Source organism: Bos grunniens, chromosome 1, assembly GCF_055505025.1.
Source record: "Bos grunniens cultivar Pamir isolate PY7600 chromosome 1, Bosgru_T2T1.0, whole genome shotgun sequence".
NCBI classification, from domain to species: domain Eukaryota; kingdom Metazoa; phylum Chordata; class Mammalia; order Artiodactyla; family Bovidae; genus Bos; species Bos grunniens.
This window is the reverse complement of record NC_141165.1, coordinates 75,373,368-75,393,630: the sequence shown is the minus strand read 5'-3', so window position 1 is coordinate 75,393,630 and position 20,263 is coordinate 75,373,368. Positions and strand designations below refer to the sequence as shown.

Genomic DNA, 20,263 nt, shown 5'->3' with positions numbered 1-20,263 from the left:
GATTTTGTTATTAGTGTTACATTAAATATCTTGACAACTGAGTCAGTTGTAGTGAGGTGGATGAACCTAGAGCCTTTATAAGGAGTGAAGTAAGTCAGAGAGAAAAACAAATACCATATGTTAATGCATATGTATGGAATCTAGAAAAATGGTACTGATGAACCTATTTTCAAGGAGGGCATAGAGACATAGACATAGTGAATGGACTTGTGGACACAACAGCGGAAGGAATGGGCGGGATGAATTGAGAAAGTAGCATTGACGTGCATACACGATCGTGTGTGAAATAGCTAGCGGGAAGCTGCTATATGACATAGGGAGCCCAGCCTGGCACTCTGTGATGGCTGAGGGGAATAGAGGCCAGGAGGGAAGTTTAGAGGGGAGGGGAGGGAGGCCTAAGAGGGATATATATATATTTATATATACGTATGTATAATTATGACGGATTCTTGATATTGTATGGTAGAAACCAACACAACATTGTAAAGCAATTTTCCTCCAATTAAAAAGATTTTTAAAAAGAAACACATTAATTAATCATTGAATGGAAAAATATCTTAAATAGTATTTATTATTATATATGCACAATCCTTTGATATAGATAACAGTTCCAAATTTTCTTTCTTATTTCTTTTAGATCAATCTCCAGAATCCCGTAGAATCTGCAACATGCCAGTCCCGAGCTTGCCCAACATGGATGCCATTTTCAGTGAAGCCCTTCTGCAGGTGCGGAAGCGGTACCCTGGGTGGCTGTCTCCAGAGGCCTGTGTCCAAGCAGTCCAGGCTGCTGTCCAATATCCATATGACATGGGCAGCAAGAAGGAAAAGGAGTTGGGCCTGTACCTTAATACCTCAGGGCAGGCCAAGGCCCTGCAATATGTTTTCTTTGCTGAGAGGATGGCAAATAAGTGGTCCACTCCCTCTGGAGCTTCCTGGAAAACAGCGTTGGGACGGCCCATCTCCTCTGTTGGCGTTCTCGGTAAGAACATGAGCAATGTCACTCCCCAAATTGGCATTTGTCAAGTGCTACCATTTGCTTTGGGCCACCATGTTCCGGGCTCTTTGCTGAACATGTCACTTTTTTAGTCAACTTAATTTTTACCCCAGCCCATGAACTATCTTTGCATGTGAGGCTTAGAAACACTAGGCCTTCTCAACAGTGAGCTACTTAAACCCAAGTCCTCTAACGCTACATCTGTGTGATTCCGGACTCTGGGCATTTTTAAACTCATTTCTGCCTCTTACATGTCTCTCATCCCTGGGTTTCCCAGCAAGATTATCATGAGTACCACATTTCAAGGTGTGGCCTGTCACTCCTATAGCTAGGGATTGGGAATGAAGGCTGTGTCTTTCTGGTCCTTGCATCCATTCACTTCTGATTCAAAGCCACTATCCCCAAATTCATCTGAACCTGAAACGTGGGCTTCCTTACTTTTTCCCCTTGAAAATTTCTCGAACAAAATGTCTTCTTTCCTCAGAAGCTAGCTCTCCGAATGGCTTCTTTGGGCCACTATCCTAAACTTCACTTAGTCTTGGCCCAAGAATGGTCTTGGGTGGATTCCAAATCCCCTGAAATAGTATAGTGGAGTGTTGTATGTATTAGCCTGTATACAGTCTTCTGGGAGAGGAGGTCCAAAGTTTACTAAAAGCACCAACGTTCTTAATCTTCACCAAGCTCTCTAGCACCAGTGCAGTGTGGAATGAAAGAGCCTTCTCTACATCTTAGTCTGTAGTTGTCTTAGTGAAATTGGGAATAAAGTAGTATGTCTTCAATACAAACATACTGTGCTCCTTGTAGCACTGACTCTGTTCACTTGTGATTTTTTAAGGAGATTGATAAATAGTATGGTAAAGAACTGAGTGTACCTTTTTATATTCCTTCAGCAACACCAATATTTGTTTCTACTTATGTACTTACCTGTTTCTTCTTTCCTGTTTTCCTTCAAGCCAAGAATAATTAATGCAGAATAATAGTAAAAACTCTTAAGTTTATCAGTATCGTGTTTGTCCACCATCATTTGAGAATTTCCCTGTTTCCTTATCATGAGCTTTTTAAAAAGACTTCCTGCTTGTGTCTGGCATGGAATGTTTATAAGTTCGAGTTTTTTTTTAAGTATACACCACATTGTTCTGAAAAATATTTGCAAAAGCTTTTAAACTACGTAGAAGACAATGTGGATAAAAATAAAGTGAGAGAGCTGGTCATTTCCCGCTTCATCATGTTTATCCGCTTTCTGCTCTGCCCACCTTGGTCTTGGTGACGCAGCCTCCCTCTGTACCCCATGTCCTCTGGAATGCGCCCACAGCCTCATCTGGTTCACCAGTGGCTCTCACTCTGTCTCCTGCCTGAAACCTGACTTACCCCGGGCACTTGCTTCTCCTGCAGCCCTCTCAAGAATGCTGTTGCTTCTTCCCACACTCCCTGGACTGTACTGTCACTTCCCACTTCCCCTCTCAGACCGTGACCCCTTTCTGGACACTCTTCCTCTGTTTTGCTGCCATCTCCCTGCCTGCTCTATCCCTCCTCATTTTAGTACCTGGCTCATGATTATCCACTTTGGCCCAAATCCTACTGCTGTCCTTGTTGTCCTCATCCCCTGTGTGGAGAATCCATCCAGCTTCTGGGTTCCTTCACCTCCTCAGATCCAGTGACATTCGCCTCACTTCACTTCTGTGACCCACACTTCAGGCTTCACCCTGAACATTTCTCCACCACTGAAATGTGAACTCGTACTTTTTCACTAACACCTTGTGTTTCTGCACATCCCTTTCTCAGTTATTCCAACTGCATCCGTTACTTGATAAGCTCTTTTAATCTTTACTTTCTTCTCTATTCAGTTTTCATTTCCAATCATCACTTCAGCTACTCTCTTGCCAACATCCTCAAAAGCTGTGACTCGCTGTCCTTTCATTGGGCCCCCTGGAAAACCCCAGCCGTGATGAGCCCAGGTTTGCACTTCAGTGAGCTGTGCCCTCAGATTGGGTTGGCACCACTGCAAGTCCACTTTCTTTCACCTCGCCTGGGCTCTCAGGGCTGTCAGAAGGGGAGAAGACTGCTGTTGACTAGACACTGAAGAACCAGCAGTCAAAGCATCCCTTATCCTTTATTTACTTCACTGAGTGGGAGGGGTTCTTGATGAGATTTAATTCCAGGGTAGTTAAAAGCGGTGACTTGGTCCAGGAACAGAACTCCTGGTCCCTGTCTGTGTGTATTTAGTGAGGAAAATTTAGGAAACTAAATTCAATATACATACAGTATTGACCTATGAAAACATAATTACCAACAGTGAAAATCTTGGTCTTTCAGCCCTACTTTCTTGAGAACTTTGAGACCACAAGGTTGTGAGAAGTTAGTGAAGAACTTTTGGAAGGAAACAGTTACTGGTTTCATGTATATTTTTAGTGATTAAATGAAAAAAATATCAGTTTATAGAACTGAAGATCTAAAATAATAGCTGATACTTCTTTTTTTCCCCCCAACAAGACATTGTTTATTAATCAGAAGAGCAGCAAGGATAATTCTGCTTCAGATTAAAAGCTGCATTTCAAGGGCCCAAGTTCAGGCTTCCCTGGTGGTTCAGTGGTAAAGAATCCACTTGCCAATGCAGGGAATGTAGGTTCGATCCCTGGTCTGGGAAGATCCCATGCGCCACGGAGCAGCTAAGCCCCTGCACCACAACTACTGAGCCTGTGCTCTAGATTCTAGGATCTGCAACTACTGAGCCCATGCTCTAGAGCCTGTGCTCCACAGCAAGGGAAACCACCACAGTGAGAAGCCTGTGCACTGCAACTAGAGAATAGCCCTCACTCACTGCAACTAGAGAAAAGCCCACACAAAGCAATGAAAACCCAGCATAGCCATAAATAAATAAGTATATATATATATAAAAAAGGTCCAAGTTCTGTTTCCAGGTTCTCTAATAGGAGTGATGAGGCTAGTACCTATAGCCATCTACTTTGTAGAAGTCGCAACTTCTACAGAGAGCTGTTACATGCTTTGTCTGATTTGATCTTCACCAAAACTCATGAGATCAGAGCTTCCAGCAATCACATTCCCAATTTGAAGAATTTGGAAACTAGGACTCTGAGTATAGTGACTCCAAGTCACATGCTGAAGGCGTGCGTAGGACTATAACTCAACCGACTGCTCTTAAAAATCCTTCCCATCCTTCTATTTCTACTTGAGAAACCATATATTCTGTATGTTAAGGATGCAGACTCTTCACATGACTTGGGTTGAGACCCCAGCACACCTACTTGCTAGGTATCAGACCTCAGGGAAGTTACTTACATCTTCAGTTTGCTCATTTGTAAAGTGGATTAAATGATAGGACTTAACTCATAGGGTTGTGGTGAGGATTAAGAGTTAATACATGCAAAATGCTTTAATGCATTTCTAATGTGTTCCTTATGAACACTCAATAAGCTTTATTTTTTTTTTAAGCTTTACTATTAATAGTATAAGGTAATTTAACATGGAAGCTTTCGTGCTTACAAGGAAGTGAGTAAAATTATAGCTAAGACACTTCTAGAAAGCATTAGTCTGGCCCACTCTGTGGTTAGGACTATGAGTTGCTTGGAGCCCCGAAGGTCCTTCAGCAGCCCTGCTCTTCGAGGTAAGTGCAAGGAGCTGTGCTCTGCACTCACAAGTGGCTTTCCTTCTCTGCTGTGTTCAGTTCCATCATCTGTATCACGTTGTACTTTACAAAGCACTTTCACATAAACTTCTCATGAGTCCTTATTGTTCCTGTGAGATTGTACTCTCTGCTGCTGCTAAGTCGCTGCAATTGTGTCCGACTCTGTGTGACCCCATAGACGACAGCCCACCAGGATTGGTAGGAATTTTATATGAAGTTTGGGACTGAAAGCCAGGGGGCCAGGGTTTTGAACCCCCACCTCTACCTCCTGTTCACTCAGGCTGAAGTTTAGGATACAAGCTGCTTCAGCAGTGAGAGCTATCCAGCCTTATTGTTACTGAGTGAAACACAGATGTTTAGTAAATTTGCAAAACTGTTTTAAATAATTCAAAATATGTATTAAATAATTTAATATGATTTAAAAATTAAATATATTCCAGAGGAACTAAATCAATAATTTCTAATGATTGATAACATAATATATTCAAAACCAATCCTCACAAGGGATTAAGAGGTATAAATTATTATACATGTAATAAATAAGTTACAAGGATATACTGTACAGCACAGAGAATATAACCAATATTTTATAATAACTTTAAATGGAATATAATCTATAAAAATCTGAAACACTATGTTATATACCTAACACTAATATAATATTGTAAATCAGCTATATTCAATTTTTTTAAAAAGACCTAAAGCTAGTCAATGTGAAGTGCAGAAGAGTAATATGTACATAGCTTTCACTGAACTGTTTCATCCACAGCAGGTTGGTCAGGTAACAGATAAGCTGCTGCTGTAACAGATAACAGTCTCAACAGCTTAACATGATAAAGATGTATTTCCTCCTCACTCTCAAGATAATTCTAAAACAAGGTTCTTTCCAACTAGTGGCTCTACCATTCTCCTGGACAAGGGTCAGCAAACTTTTTCTGTAAAATGCTAAACAGTAAATGTTTTAGGCTTTGGGGGCCTTACGTTCTCTACTGCAACTACTTAACTCTGCTGTTGAGGACGAGTATAGCCACAGACCATATAAAAACAAATCACTGTGATTGATTCCAGTAACACTTTATTTATGGACACTGAAATTTGAATTTGATATCATTTTCAGGTGTCACAAAATATTCTTACTCTTTAATTTTCGACTATTTAAAACGTAAAACCATTCTTAGCTCACAGGCAGTACAAAAGCAGGCAGTGGGCTGGATGTGACCTGCAGGCCAACACCTGCTCTAGGGTCTCCTCCGAGTCCTCAGAGTTGATCTCTGCATCTTCTGTACCCAGGTGGTGATGAAGGATCTTGTAGGAGATTTTAGGGGCCAGTTGTGCTCCCACACCACCCTTCCCCCATTTCCTAGACCAGAATTAGTTACAGGCCCTACTGGGATATAAGAGGTCTAGAAAGTACAGCCTCCTATATGCCCAAGAAGAAAATGAAATGGTGTGGGGAAGAAACGGCAACATATTTGCCATCAAATAATTTTTCTATATTTTCCATTCTTCTTGCCTTTCTTTAAAATATTTCTCACTTTCCTTTTCCCTTCCCCAGCCAGGTGGTTCATCATTTCATACTGTTTCAGTATGACCTTTCTTTAAATATTTCTTCAAATATTTCTTCTTTATCTTGAAGCTTTTCTTGACTCATCTAACCAAAAATAATATCTTTCCTTTGAAGCACCAAAGAACTTCTATCATCATTTACCTTACCTAACATGGTGAATACTTGTGAACTTTTCTTCTTCCCATCGCTAGGTTATAAGATCCTTGAGGGTTGTGTTAGTGTTAGTCGCTCAGTTGTGTCCAACTCTTTGCGACCCCATGGACTGCAGGCCACCAGGCTCCTCTGTCCATGGAATTCTCTAGGCAAGAATACTGGAATGGGTGACCATATCCTTCTCCAAGGGATCTTCCCAACCCAGGGATTGAACCCTGGTCTCCTGCATTGCAGGCAGATTCTTTAACATCTGAACCATCACGGAAGCCCTGAGGGTTGGTACTACACCGATTTTGAATTACAGTTTTCTTGAAATGAAACTCATATGTGATGAAATTGACCCATTTAAAGAGTACAATTCAACATAAAATGGTGCAGCTGCTATGAAAAACAGTATGGCAGTTCCTTCAAAAATTAAAAGTAAAATTATCATACAATCCAACAATTCCACTTCTGGGCATATCCAAAAGAACTGAAAGCAAGAACTCAAACAGATATTTGTCCACTCATGTACATAGCAGAATTATTCCCAATAGTGGCATAATGGCAACCCAAATGTCCATTGACAGATGAATGGACAAACAAAATGTGCTACATATATATATATATATATATATATATTCAAAGGGATAATATTCAGCCTTAAAAGGTGGGGAATTCTGACACATACTACATGAATAAACCTGAGGCTCCTCTGCTAAGTGAAATGAGCTAGTCACAAAAGGACAAATACTATTTGATTCCACTTATATGAGGTATCTAGAGTACTCACAATTATAGAGTATAGAATGATGATTGCCAGGGAGAGAAATGGGGAGTTCTGGTTTAATGAGCACAGTTTCAGTTACAGGATGGGAAGAGTTCTAGAGATAGATGGTGCGAGATGGTGCTGGTTACACAGCTTTGTGAATGTGCTTAATGCCACTGAACTGTACACATAAAAATGGTTATGATGTTAAGTTTTATGGTATATGTATCTTATCATAAAACGTTTTTAAGATACATAGTAACAATGTCACCAAAAAAGGAGCACACTTAAGTTGTTTTTAGATATTTGTAAAGTTGTCCAACCATTGCCACAATTTTATTTTACTTTTTTAGACTTAAAAAAAATTTTTTTTTTTAGTTTTTTGGCTGTGCCCCATGGCCTGTGGGATCTTAGTTCCCCAACCAGGGATTGAACCCATGCCCCCTGCATCAGAAGTGTGCAGTCTTAACCACTGGATTGCCACGGAAGTATGCCACAAACAATTTTAGAACCTTTTCATCACCCTAAAAAGAAAACCTGTACCCATTAGCAGTCATTCCTCATTGCCCTTCCTCCCAGCTCCTGGCAACTACTAATCAATTTTCTGTCTCTATTGATTTCCCTATTGTGAACATTTCGTACAAATGGAATCATATAACATGTAACTTTTTGTGTCCAACTTTAACTTAGCATAATGTTTTTTAAGGCCCATCCACACTATCGGATGTATCATTTACTTTTACAGCTGAGTGATTTTTCCAAAGGAGAGATATATTGTCCATGCATGCTCAGTCGTATGCAATTTTTTTGGACCCTATGGACTGTAGCCCTCCAGGCTCCTCTGTCCATGGGATTCTCCAGGCAAGAATACTGCAGTGGGTTGTCATGCCCTTCTCCATGGGCGTCTTCCTGACCTAGGGGTCCAACCTGTGTCTCCTGCCTTTGCAGGTGGATTCTTTACCACTGAAACCACCTGAGTAGCCCCAGAAAGAGATGCTGCTACTGCTAAGTCGCTTCAGTCGTGTCCGACTCTGTGCGACCCCATAGACAGCAGCCCACCAGGCTCCTCTGTCCCTGGGATTCTCCAGGCAAGAACACTGGAGTGAGTTGCCATTTCCTTCTCCAATGCATGAAAGTGAAAAGTGAAAGTGAAGTCGCTCAGTCGTGTCCGACTCTTAGCGACCCCATGGACTGCAGCCTACCAGGCTCCTCCATCCATGGGATTTTCCAGGCAAGAGTACTGGAGTGGGGTGCCATTGCCTTCCCCGGAAAGAGATGCTACCTTTTGTTTATTCGTGTTGATGGACATTTGGCTTGCTTCTTCTTTTTAATTTAATGTTACTTATTTGGCTGCGCCTGGTCTTAGTTGCAGCACGCAGGATCTTCTAACTTTGTTGAGGTATGTGAGGATGTGAACTCTTAATTGCAGCATGTGGGATCTGAGAAGGGTTCAAACCCAGGCCCCCTGCACTGGGAGCATGGAGTCTTAGTCACTGGACCACCAGGGGAGTCCCTGGCTTATTTCTTTTTTCTGGCTATTTTGAATAATGCTACTATGAACATTTGTCTATAAGTTTTGTGTGGACGTATGTCTCCATTTCTCTTGAATTATGTATATAACCACCTACTTACCTACTCATATGGTAACTCCATGTTAAACATTTTGAGGAACCTCCAACTTGTCTTCTACAGCAACAGTACCATTTTACAATTTGCCATAGTGAATCAATTTCTCCATATTCTCACCAGAACTTGTTATTATCTGTCTTTTTAATTATGGCTATCCTAGTGGGTATGAAGTGGTAGTTCACTGGAATTTTTGTCTATATTTCCAAAATGACTGGTGGTGTTAGGCATCTCTGTATATGCTTATTGGCCATTTGTATATCTTCTTTGGAGAAATGTTTATTAGATCCTTTGCCTAATTTTAAATTCAGTTGTCTTTTTACTGTTGAGTTCAAGTTCTTTATATATTCTGATACAAGTACCTTGTCTGATATATGATTTGAAGACATTTTTTTCCCATCCTGTGGGTTTTTTTTCACTTTCTTTTTTGTGTCCTTTGAAACACAGAAGTTTTTAATTTTAACGATGTTCAATTTATCCATTTTTTTCCCTTTGACTGCTTGTGTTATTGATGTCATTTCTAAGAAATCATTGCCTAATCCAAGGTCATGAAGATTTCCTCATAAGAGTTTTATAGTTTTAGCTCTTGCTTTGGTGTTTGATCATTTTAAGTTAATTTTTATGTATGGTGTGAAGTAGAAGTTCAACATCGTTCTTTTATGTGTGAATATCCAGTTGTCCCAGCACCGTTTGTTGAAAAAGTCTATTCTTTTCCCATTGGATTATATTGGCACCCTTGTTAAAAATTGATTTTCCATACGTGTGTGAATTTATTTCCAGACTCAGTTCTATCTCGTTGATCTATGTGTCTGTCCTTTATGCCACTATCACACTGTCTTGAATACTGTAGATTTGTCAAAAGTTTTGAAATTGGGAAGAATGAATCTTAAAACTTTGTTCTTTCTTTTTCTATACTGTTTTGGCTATTCTGCATTTCTTGTATTTCTATATGAGTTTTAGAATCAGCTTGTTAATTTCTGCACAATACCAGTTGGACTTTTGATAGTTATTGCACTGAATCTGCAGATTTACTTGGGTAGTATTGCCATCTTAACAATATTGTCTTCTGATCCACGAACATGGATCTTTCAATTTATTTAGGTTTTCTTTCATTTCTTTCAGTAATGTTCTTTGGTTTCTCATGTGCAAGTCTTAAAGTTCTTCCTCAAATTTATTCTGAAGTATTTTATTCTTTTTAATGCTATTAAAAGTGGAATTGTTTTCTTAATTTCATACTTAGATTGTTTATTATAGAAATACAATTGATTTTTATATATTGATCTTGCACCCTACAATCTTGCTGAACTTGTTTACTATTTCGAATAGTGTGTGTGTGTGAATCCTTTTTATTGTTTTATCCCCTGGAGCACTTAATACAGTTCCTAACATTAACTAATATTCAATCCACCTGTAGTCCTTGAGTTGCTATCCCTGAATGCACGTTTCCACAGAAACCTTCCATTCACTGAATAATTTCCCATTTTCCAATACCATTGACTCATTCTTCTTCTCTTTCACTCTTATCTGCAGGCTTAGGAACAATGGGCCGAGGCATTGTCATTTCTTTTGCAAAGGCCCAGATCCCTGTGATTGCCGTAGAATCAGACAAGAAGCAGCTAGAGACTGCAAGCAAGATAATAACCTCCATCTTGGAAAAAGAAGCATCCAAAATGCAGCAGAGTGGGCGCCCTTGGTCAGGACCAAAACCCAGGTTAACTACATCTATGAAAGAGCTCAGTGGTGTAGATTTAGTCGTTGAAGCAGTTTATGAGGACATGAACCTGAAGAAGCATGTCTTTGCTGAACTATCAGCTGTGTGCAAGCCAGAAGCACTTTTATGCACCAACACTTCAGCCCTGGACATTGATGAGATTGCTTCTTCCAGTGACCGTCCTCACTTGGTCATTGGCACCCACTTCTTCTCACCAGCTCATGTCATGAAGTTGTTAGAGGTTATTCCCAGCCGATTCTCTTCCCCCACCACCATTGCCACGGTTATGAATTTATCAAAAAAGATTAAGAAGATTGGAGTAGTTGTAGGCAATTGTTTTGGATTTGTTGGGAATCGAATGCTGAGGTCTTATTATGATCAGACATACTTCTTATTAGAAGAAGGCAGTAAACCAGAGGAGATAGATGAGGTGCTGGAAGAGTTTGGTTTCAAAATGGGACCTTTTAGAGTGTCTGATCTTGCTGGGTTGGATATAGGTTGGAAATCCCGCAAACGGCAAGGTCTTACTGGACCTACATTGCCTCCAGGAAGTTCTGCCCGGAAGCGAGGCGGCCGGAGATATTGCCCAATTCCTGATATGCTGTGTGAGTCAGGACGGTTTGGTCAGAAGACAGGTAAGGGTTGGTACCTTTATGATAAACCCCTGGGGAGGATTCACAAACCTGATCCCTGGCTTTCCCAATTTCTGACACAGTACAGGGAAACGTATCACATCAAACCACGTATCATCAGCTGGGATGAGATCCTCGAGCGCTGCCTATATTCACTCATCAATGAGGCATTTCGCATCTTGGGAGAAGGGATGGCGACTATCCCAGAGCACATTGATGTTATCTATTTACACGGGTATGGATGGCCAAGGCACAGGGGTGGGCCCATGTTCTATGCTTCCACAGTTGGGTTGCCCACAGTGCTAGAGAAGTTGCAGAAATACCACAGGCAGAATCCTGATATTCCCCAACTAGAGCCTTGTGACTATCTTAAAAAACTGGCTTCCCAGGGAAACCTTCCTCTGGAAGAGTGGCAAAGCTTGGCAGGACCCCCCAGCAGTAAACTGTGATTCAGCCTTTCAGGTTTTGCCTTACCTGCTGGCATCAGGTAACACTCACTGAAATTCATAGAAACTAATCCAAAGAGATCCAAAGTAAGAGTGCTCTGAAATACAAAATGAAAGGAATAATCAGTTGGCTAAAACCCCTCTTTGGATCTTCTGTCTGATGATTCTAATGGGTCAAATCTTCAGGAATGTGCTTCTTATGCCAGGGATCTGTCTGTATCAGATAAATGATTTCAGTTGCAGTGAATAAACTTGTGTTAACATTGTAATAGCTAAGGAGAGAGGCTTAGGAATAAGTTGAGGTTCCCAGTTCCTTGATCATGTGAGAAATATGTCATCAATTATTAATTGATAAATGCATAAATTCATGTTGAGTCTTTCATCCTCACACACGTGGCAGTGATAGGAAATCTTATGGACCCTTCATTCAACAGACCCTCATTATTCATCCCTAAGCATCTTGCACAACACTTAACAGGCCTAAAACCTGGAGGGGCAAGGAAGCCTGTGATAAAGCCTTCAGTTCAGAGTCTCAGAGGTAGAGCGGAGATGGTTGGCAGGGTAGGGTCCGCAGTAGGGGTCTCTATGTGTGAGCTTGGAAAGCTGCCCAGGGGGAGGCCAGGGGCAAAGTTTCAGTGGCAGAAGGGTGTTGAAATTCAGGCAAAACACAGTTGGGAGTTAGTGAGGAAACCACATACTTCAGACCGGAATGGGGAGTGAAAGGAGCTTAGAAAGTCACACTCAATATTAGCATTTCTGTCCAAGGCCCATATGTACAGTTGTCCTTGCTGCTTGCAAGAGGCTCAGTAATGTCTGATGATGATTTCCTCAAGACCACTAGATGTCTTTATTTACTCTTCTATTCAAGCAGCAATAATGGAAAGTAAAGTCTGGGAGACTGTGAAGGACAGGGAAGCTTGGAGTGCTGCAGTCCTTGAGGTCGCAGAATAGGACACAACTGAGTGACTGAACAACAACAACAAATTGTTAACAGTGTAAGGTGGGAATCTCAGGGATCTAACCTCCTCTAATTCTGTGATAAAGTAATAATACCAGTTTCCTGGTCATGGGAAGCCTTTGTGATGTTGAGTATGAAATGGTTGAATCCTGACAAGTCTAAAATTATTGAAAAACAAATTTTGTGTAATTTTGTTATAAGAATTCTTCTCTTTTTACTTTTTGCCTTGTTTGGTTAAAAGTTGAGGGACTAGTCAACACAATAACTTGTACACAAATGTTTAGAGCAGAACTATTCATAACAGCCCCTAATTGGAAACAATCCAAGTGTCCATCAACTGATGAATGCATAAATAAAATGTAAACTGGCCATACAGTAGGATATTATTTAGTCATAAAAAGAAGAGAAGTGCTAATACATGCTACAGCGTGATGAATCTTGAAAATATGCTAAGTGAAAAAATAGGCAAATCTATTGAGATAGAAAGCAGATTACAGTTTGCCAAAGGCTGAATGATTGGGGATAGGGAACAGGGTGTGGCTGCTGATGGGTACAGAGTTTCTTTCTGGGTTAATGAAAATGTTCTGAAATTATTGTTTTGATGGTTGCATAACTCTGTAAATCTACTTAAAACCATTGAGTTGTATACCCTAAATGTGTGAACTGTATTGCATGTGAATTATATCTTAATCAAGATAATAAACAAGTAAGCAACTTGTTTACTTACTTAGGAAGTCTTGTGGACCCTTCATTCAACAGACACTCTGTGCACCCGTGAACATCTTGCACAGCACTTGGCAGATCAAGAATCTGGAGGGGCATTAATCCAGCAATCCCTTGTCATATAAGGAAACAAATAGGCTTAGGTTATTGTCCTTCAGGGTGATGTGAATGAGTTGGTTTTTACAATATTTTCGCCAATGAACCCAAACAAAATTACCAAAAGTTCTAACAGAGAAATCTTGAATGAATATAGTACAAGTTTTCATTGTAAAAAGTAAACCAAAAACAAATAAAAAAAACTTTTAGAAGGTGCTTTGAATTGTAGTTCAATTTAGAATAATTTTTGAGATATATATTGTTGGAGTTTATATAATTAAAGAGATAAATAGAAAAAATTCCTGAAAATAGTAACTCTGCAAAGTAACTTAGTTTCAAGTTAATGTAAATTTGTTTCAAATTAATAAACACATAACTTTTTCTTCTTTAGACCTTGCATAGATTTCAATCTTGAGCTTTTTTTTTTTTTTTTTTTTTGAGTTCTTAAAACTTATTTTCCTCCTACATTCTCCTCTAGATCGGGGTTTTGACACTAGAGTGTCTATAAATAGATTTTTATGAGTCCATAATCCCTGAAACTTTGTGCTAATATTTGTGTGTATGTATCTGACTGCATTTCTTAGAAAAGGTACCATATCTTATCTTATATCATATTCTCTGAAGTGTCTGACTCAATAAATATTAAGGACCAACATTTTATATGTATCATGGGAAGAAGAAATATGAGTTCATTTATCCTTATTTTGTATCAAAAGAGGCAAAACTGATTCAAGCTTTTGGGTTCTGCAAACAGCAGTGGTTAATATGAAGAAACCTTTCCAGGATATACTATCCAGTTATTGAAAATGCACTTGCTTAAAGGCTTATTTTGTTGTTATTAAAAAAATTTTAACTATCTTTCAAAAAAAATCACCTTCTGAATGACATTTTAAAAATGTGTTCTAATAGTAATTGACTCTGACAAGAACTACATATTACAAGCACCCTTGAAGCTTTGCCATAATACTCCAGCTTTGAAGATGAGACTAATGATGTTCCTTAAATCAGAAAAGCCACTGTGCAGCTGCAATTGCTATCTGCTTATTCATTTCCCACAGAAATAGGTGTGCTTGCAAGAAAGAGTGAGAGGTCCTAACTCCCTTGATTAATGATGTTACAGAAATGTGCCTGCAAATCATACTCCACAGCACTGTTGTTCAGTCTCTTTGCAACTCTTTGCGACCCTATGGCCTGTAATACACCAGGCTTCTCTGTCCTCCACCATCCCCTGGTGAGTTTGCTCAAGTTCACGTCCATTGAGTTGGTGATGCCATCCAACCATCTCATTCTCTGCCACCCCCTTCTTCTCCTGCCCTCGATCTTTCCCAGCATCAGGGTCTTTTCCAATGAGTTGGCTCTTTGCATCAGGTGGCTGAAGTATTGGAGCTTCAGCAACAGTCCTTCCAATGAATATTCAGGGTTGATTCTTTTAGGATTGACTGGTTTGATCTCCTTGCAGTCCAAGGGACTCTCGAGAGTCTTCTCTAGTGCCACAGTTCAAAAGCATCAATTCTTTGTTCTGAGCCTTCTTTATGGTCCAGCTCTCACATCTGTACATGACTACTGGAAAAACCGTAGTTTTGACTATACAGACCTTTGCTGGCAAAGTGATGTCTCTGCTTTTTAATACGCTATCTAGGATTGTCATAGTTTTTCTTCCAAGAGCAAGTGTCTTTTAATTTCATGGCTGCAGTCACAGTCCATAGTGATTTTAGAGCCAAGGAAATAAAACCAGTCACTGTTTCCACTGTTTCCCCATCTATTTGCAATGAAGTGATAGGACCAGATGCCATGATCTTAGTATTTTGAATGTTGAATTTTAAGCCAGGCTTTTCACTCTCCTCTTTCACCCTCATCAAGAGGCTCTTTAGTTCCTCTTTGCTTTTTGCCATAAGGGTGGTATCATCTGCATGTTTGAGGTAATTGATATTTCTCCTGGCATTGTTGGTTCCAGCTTGTGCTTCATCCAGTCTGGCATTTCACATGATGCACTCGTTTCACATGATGTACTCTGCAGGGTGACAACATATAGCCTGATGTACTCCTTTCTCAATTTTGAACCAGTCAGTTGTTCCATGGCTTGTTCTAACCTCCTTCATGACCTGCATACAAGCTTCTCAGGAAGCAGGTAAGATGGTCTGGTATTCCCAGCTCTTTAAGAATTTTCCACACAGTTGTGATCCACAGAGTCAAAGGCTTTCAGTTCAGTTCAGTTCAGTCGCTCAGTCATGTCCAACTCTTTGCGACCTCATGAACCGCAGCACGCCAGGCCTCCCTGTCCATCACCAACTCCCGGAGTCCACCCAAACTCATGTGCATCAAGTCAATGATGCCATCCAACCATCTCATCCTCTGTCGTCCCCTTCTCCTCCTGCCCTCAATCTTTCCCAGCATGAGGGTCTTTTCAAATGAGTCAGCTCAGTCAGCTCGTCGCATGAGGTGGCCAAACTATTGGAGTTTTAGCTTCAACATCAGTCCTTCCAATGAACACCCAGGACTGATCTGCTTTAGGATGGACTAGTTGGATCTCCTTGCAAAGGCTTTAGCATTGTCAATGAAGCAGAAATAGATGTTTTTCTGGAATTCCCTGGCTTTCTCCATGATGCAACAACTGTTGGTAATTTGACCTCTGGTTCCTCTGCCACTTTGGAACCTGAAATTTCTAGAGTTTTACACTTGTGTTTAAAACAGACACTGAAAAAGTCAGAAATATTGCAGACTCATTAGATTAGCTGAACTCTCTTGGTAGCCATTGATGAGATTAATCCAAATCAAGTTCTCTGGACTATGTTTAAAAACAACTTTAATCACATACACTATTGACACTATGTATAAAGTAGATGTCTACTGAGAACATACTTCACAAAGCTGTACAACACCCAGTATTATTTCCGGGGCACGCTGTGTAGAGGTTTCAAGCCAAAAGCAGTTTCTTCTGTTTATTGCTTTAAGTATCTTTCTAAAAGTTAGGAGACGAAAGTAGAGGGAGGGAAAGTTTCTATTTAGATTGTCTCCACTTAGAAAGTCTCCAATGGACCAAACTAAGAAAAAGATGACCCTTGAACAACACGAATTTGAACTGTGCAGGTCCAGTTAAACTTGGATTTTTTTCCAGTGGTAAACATTTCAGTACTACACCATCTGTGGCTGATTGAATCTGCTGACACAGAGGAGCCATAGCTGAGGAATCGAGTATATGGAGGGCCCACTTGTCACTAGTGGTAAAGAACCCACCTGCCGATACTGGAGACATGAGACATGGGTTTGATCCCTGGGTCAGGAAGATCCCCTGGAGAAGAGCATGGCAACCCACTCTAGTATTCTTGCCTGGAGAATCCCATGGACAGAGGAGCCTGGCAGGCTACAGTCCATAGCGTCACAAAGAGCTGGACATGACGGAAGAGATCTAGCATGTGCGCAATATAAATTATGGCTGAAATTTTAGACTGGGTCAAGGGTCAACACCACTAACCCCAGCCTTGCTCCAGGGTTAACTGTACATGTTGTCTGCTCCTCTTGTTTTTTTTTTTGTTTGTTTGTTTTCCTTTTTTCCTGGCACCCTTAGAAAGAGGAATGTGAGAGAGATGACAGGGCTTTTAATTCTTGTCCAAAGAATTCCAGGGTATTTCAGTTGTAATATTTGTTCTCTTTCACCAAACTTAAAGTAGCCTGGGAGTGAGTGCCTGAAAGCATCTGATAAAATGACATGCACAGAGCTGATGCGATCGACCTTGTGCGTATCTTCCCCCTCCTCTAAGAGAGCACAGAAGCAGTTGCTAATCCTGGACTTAATGTAAGAGCCTTTAGGATGGGGTACTGCAAAACTCTCTCCAACCAATTCATAAGTGCACTTGGATTCCTGAAGACTGCGAAGGCCTAAAAAGTCCTTGATTTGTGAGTTTTGGCAGGGACTGTTGGCTGTCACCCAATGCTTCTTCTGTAGCAATAAACTTTACACACCCTAGTTTCTAGCTAAGCATTTGTGTGCTCGCAATAAACAATATTATTGTCAGCTTCTCTTGAATCCAGTTGTGAATATGTGACTAAGATTTAGACAATGGGGTGTAAATGGCAGTGTCAATTGTGTTGGGAACCTACCTTAAGGATCAGATGATAGGCATCCTTTTCCTCATTTTTGGGGGGGTGGGTTGTTTGTTTGTTTTTGTCCCTTCCTCTATCTTGCTGCCTAGAACACAGATGCGAAGGCTGGAGTTCAACCCATTATACTGGATCACAAGGACGAAAGTCCCTAGGGACTGCAGAAAGGAGGACTACAAAGAACTTGGTCCCCTAGGACCTCATGAGGCAGAATTGCTGCTCTGCCTTCCAGCAGTCATTTGTGAGAGAGAGAAATCAACTCACAGGTAGGTCACTGCTATTGTAGCTCTTTAGTTCCTCACAGCTGACCCTTTTGTGTTGTTTGTGCTAAGTTGCTTCGGTCGTGTCCGACTCAGTGCAACCCCATAGACTGTAGCCTGCCAGGCTCCTCTGTCCTTGGGATTTCCCAGGCATGAATACTGGAGTGGGTTGCCATTTCATTCTCCAGGGGATCTTCCCAACCCAGGGGTCGAACCCACATGTCTTATGTCACCTGCATTGGCAGGAAAGTTCTTTTACCACTGGTGCCACCTGAAAAGTCCCAGTGCAGGTGGGGTTCAAGAATGAGTGAGTTTTGTTTTGTTCTTTTTTTGTTTTCTCAGTGCTATAGGTTATTCTGACACACAGGTAGCTTTGGGAATCTAGACTCATTAAACAAGATTTCTTATTTTAAGATAAAAAATTTTTTTTGCCAGTGTGATGTGTTTTTCAACTTGATGTTGAATTGCTCATAAACTTGTATGTTATATTTCACACGTATTTGTTGTAGTTCACATAAACAAAGAACCTGAACATATTTAAGTCTAGACCATAAGGATAAAGGTCCTTAAAGATAGTAGAAAGGATTATATCAACATTTAGTAGATAACAGTCTCACAGGCCTACTTGAGCCACAAATTGCTGCTGCTGCTGCTAAGTCGCTTCAGTCGTGTCCAACTCTGTGTGACCCCATAGACGGCAGCCCACCAGGCTTCACCGTCCCTGGGATTCTCCAGGCAAGAACACTGGAGTAGGTTGCCATTTCCTTCTCCAATGCATGAAAGTAAAAAGTGAAAGTGAAGTCACACAGTCGTGTCCGACTCTTCATGACCCCATGGACTGCAGCCTACCATGCTCCTCCGTCCATGGGATTTTCCAGGCAAGAGTACTGGAGTGGGGTACCACTGCCTTCTCCGAGCCACAAATTGACTCCTACCTAAATAGAGATAAAAAACACTAACAAAGCATGTGTTATCAGAGGAAAGATGGAAAGAAGAGTAATTCAAGAAGTAATATCAGCTAGAGAAAGAACAAGCAAAACCTATTATTTCTTTTCTTTGCAGAAGAAAATAATAAAGATCAGAGCAGAAATAAATGAAATAGAAAGAAAGAAAATAATAGCAAAATATCAATGAAACTAAAAGCTGGTTCTTTGAAAAGATGAAGAAAATTGATAAATCTTTAGCTAGACTCATCAAGAAAAAAAGGAAAAGGGCTCAAATCAATAAAATTAGAAATCAAATAGGAGAAGCTCTACAGAAATACACAAAGGATCATAAGAGACTACTATGAGCCAAGAAAATGGAAAACCTGGATGAAATGGACAAATTTTTAGAAAGGTACTGATGTGATCTCCCAAGACTGAACCAGGAAGAAATAGAAAATATGAAGAAACCAATCACAAGTGCTGAAATTGAAACTGTGACTGAAAAAAAAAAAAAAAAGCAATGTTTCTTAGCACTGACCAAAAAAGAGGTCCTGGATCTGGAGTGCTCAGACCTTCTGCTCACTAGATCAGAGGTCTCCAAATTGGGGTGCCCCTACCCAAAGCAGTATGAAAGATGATTCATAGAGGTGTGGATAGAAAATACTTAGAACTACTCTTGCTCCTTATCTTTGTAAAAATAAGAGATTGATTTTCATTAATACTTCATGTACACATGGACACTGTTGTCTTCACCAGCTTGTGTCTCAGACAGCCACGTGTCAGGAGCGGAGTATCATGAGGGAAGCAGGCAAGTCCCAAAATGTAGAGAGATTGACAATGACCTCTTTCCTTGTATATTTGCTTTCAGTGTATTGAGAAATATTGCAAATTATGTGAGCTGGGATAAGAGAATATTTAAACTATTCAATCTAACTAAATTAACCCTCACAAAAGATTCCTTCAAAGAAAGCACCCTTAAAAAGATTCTTTGAAAGAAATCATAGTTCTTGATTTAGGGTGTGAACCACTTGAAAATATAATCTCCAAGCTGGAAACTCAGTAATCTCTTCCAACAGATATTCCATTATTCTATTAGGAAGGCTAGTAGCTTCTGAGTGGTGTAGTGTGTGATCAGAACAAGGACTCCACGGTTATATGCCTGCCTACTTCTGTACCACCTTTGTTTTAAAGTGTGTCCTTTGGTCTGATGCAATATTCTACGGGCGCTTATGTCACTGGTTCAGAGCCTCTCTAAGTTCTTGGAAAAGGAAGCCCTGCAGTGGGCTTCCCTGGTGGTGCTAGTGGTAAAGAACCTGCCTGCCAATGCAAGAGATGTAAGAGACCTAGGTTCAACCCCTGGGTCAGGAAGATCCCCTGGAGGAGGGCATGGCAGACCATTCCAGTATTCTACAATCCACATGTTTTCCTTTGACTCTATGCTAAATACATCTCCTATCTGGTGCTTACCCTAACAACACCCTTCCCCTTAAAGTTACATATCGGAAAGAAAGCTGCAGAGCCACCTAACTGCCAGACTCAGTTACTGGGTTACTGACACCAGTTTATGACTGCCTTTGAGGAAGACAATGCAAGAGGAAGAAATCAAGATCCTATCACTTTTGTTCCTCATCACTGACTCCTGACTGTGAGCAATTGCCTTGTATAAGCTCCTCATGGAGGTG

General features: G+C 40.6%; 1 protein-coding gene across 2 annotated transcripts in view; it reads left to right on the top strand.

Moving 5' to 3' along the window:
* The window catches only part of EHHADH (enoyl-CoA hydratase and 3-hydroxyacyl CoA dehydrogenase), a 54,451-nt gene extending 41,247 nt beyond the window's left edge, over positions 1–13,204 (top strand). For both annotated transcript variants that reach the window (XM_086397499.1, XM_086397495.1), the window contains 2 exons: positions 638–979; positions 10,262–13,204. In XM_086397499.1, coding sequence (XP_086253625.1) covers positions 638–979; positions 10,262–11,523 — 1,604 coding nt within the window. In that variant the 3' untranslated portion in view covers positions 11,524–13,204. The remainder of the gene's footprint in view (positions 1–637; positions 980–10,261) is intronic.
* Positions 13,205–20,263: the final 7,059 nt, after the last annotated feature.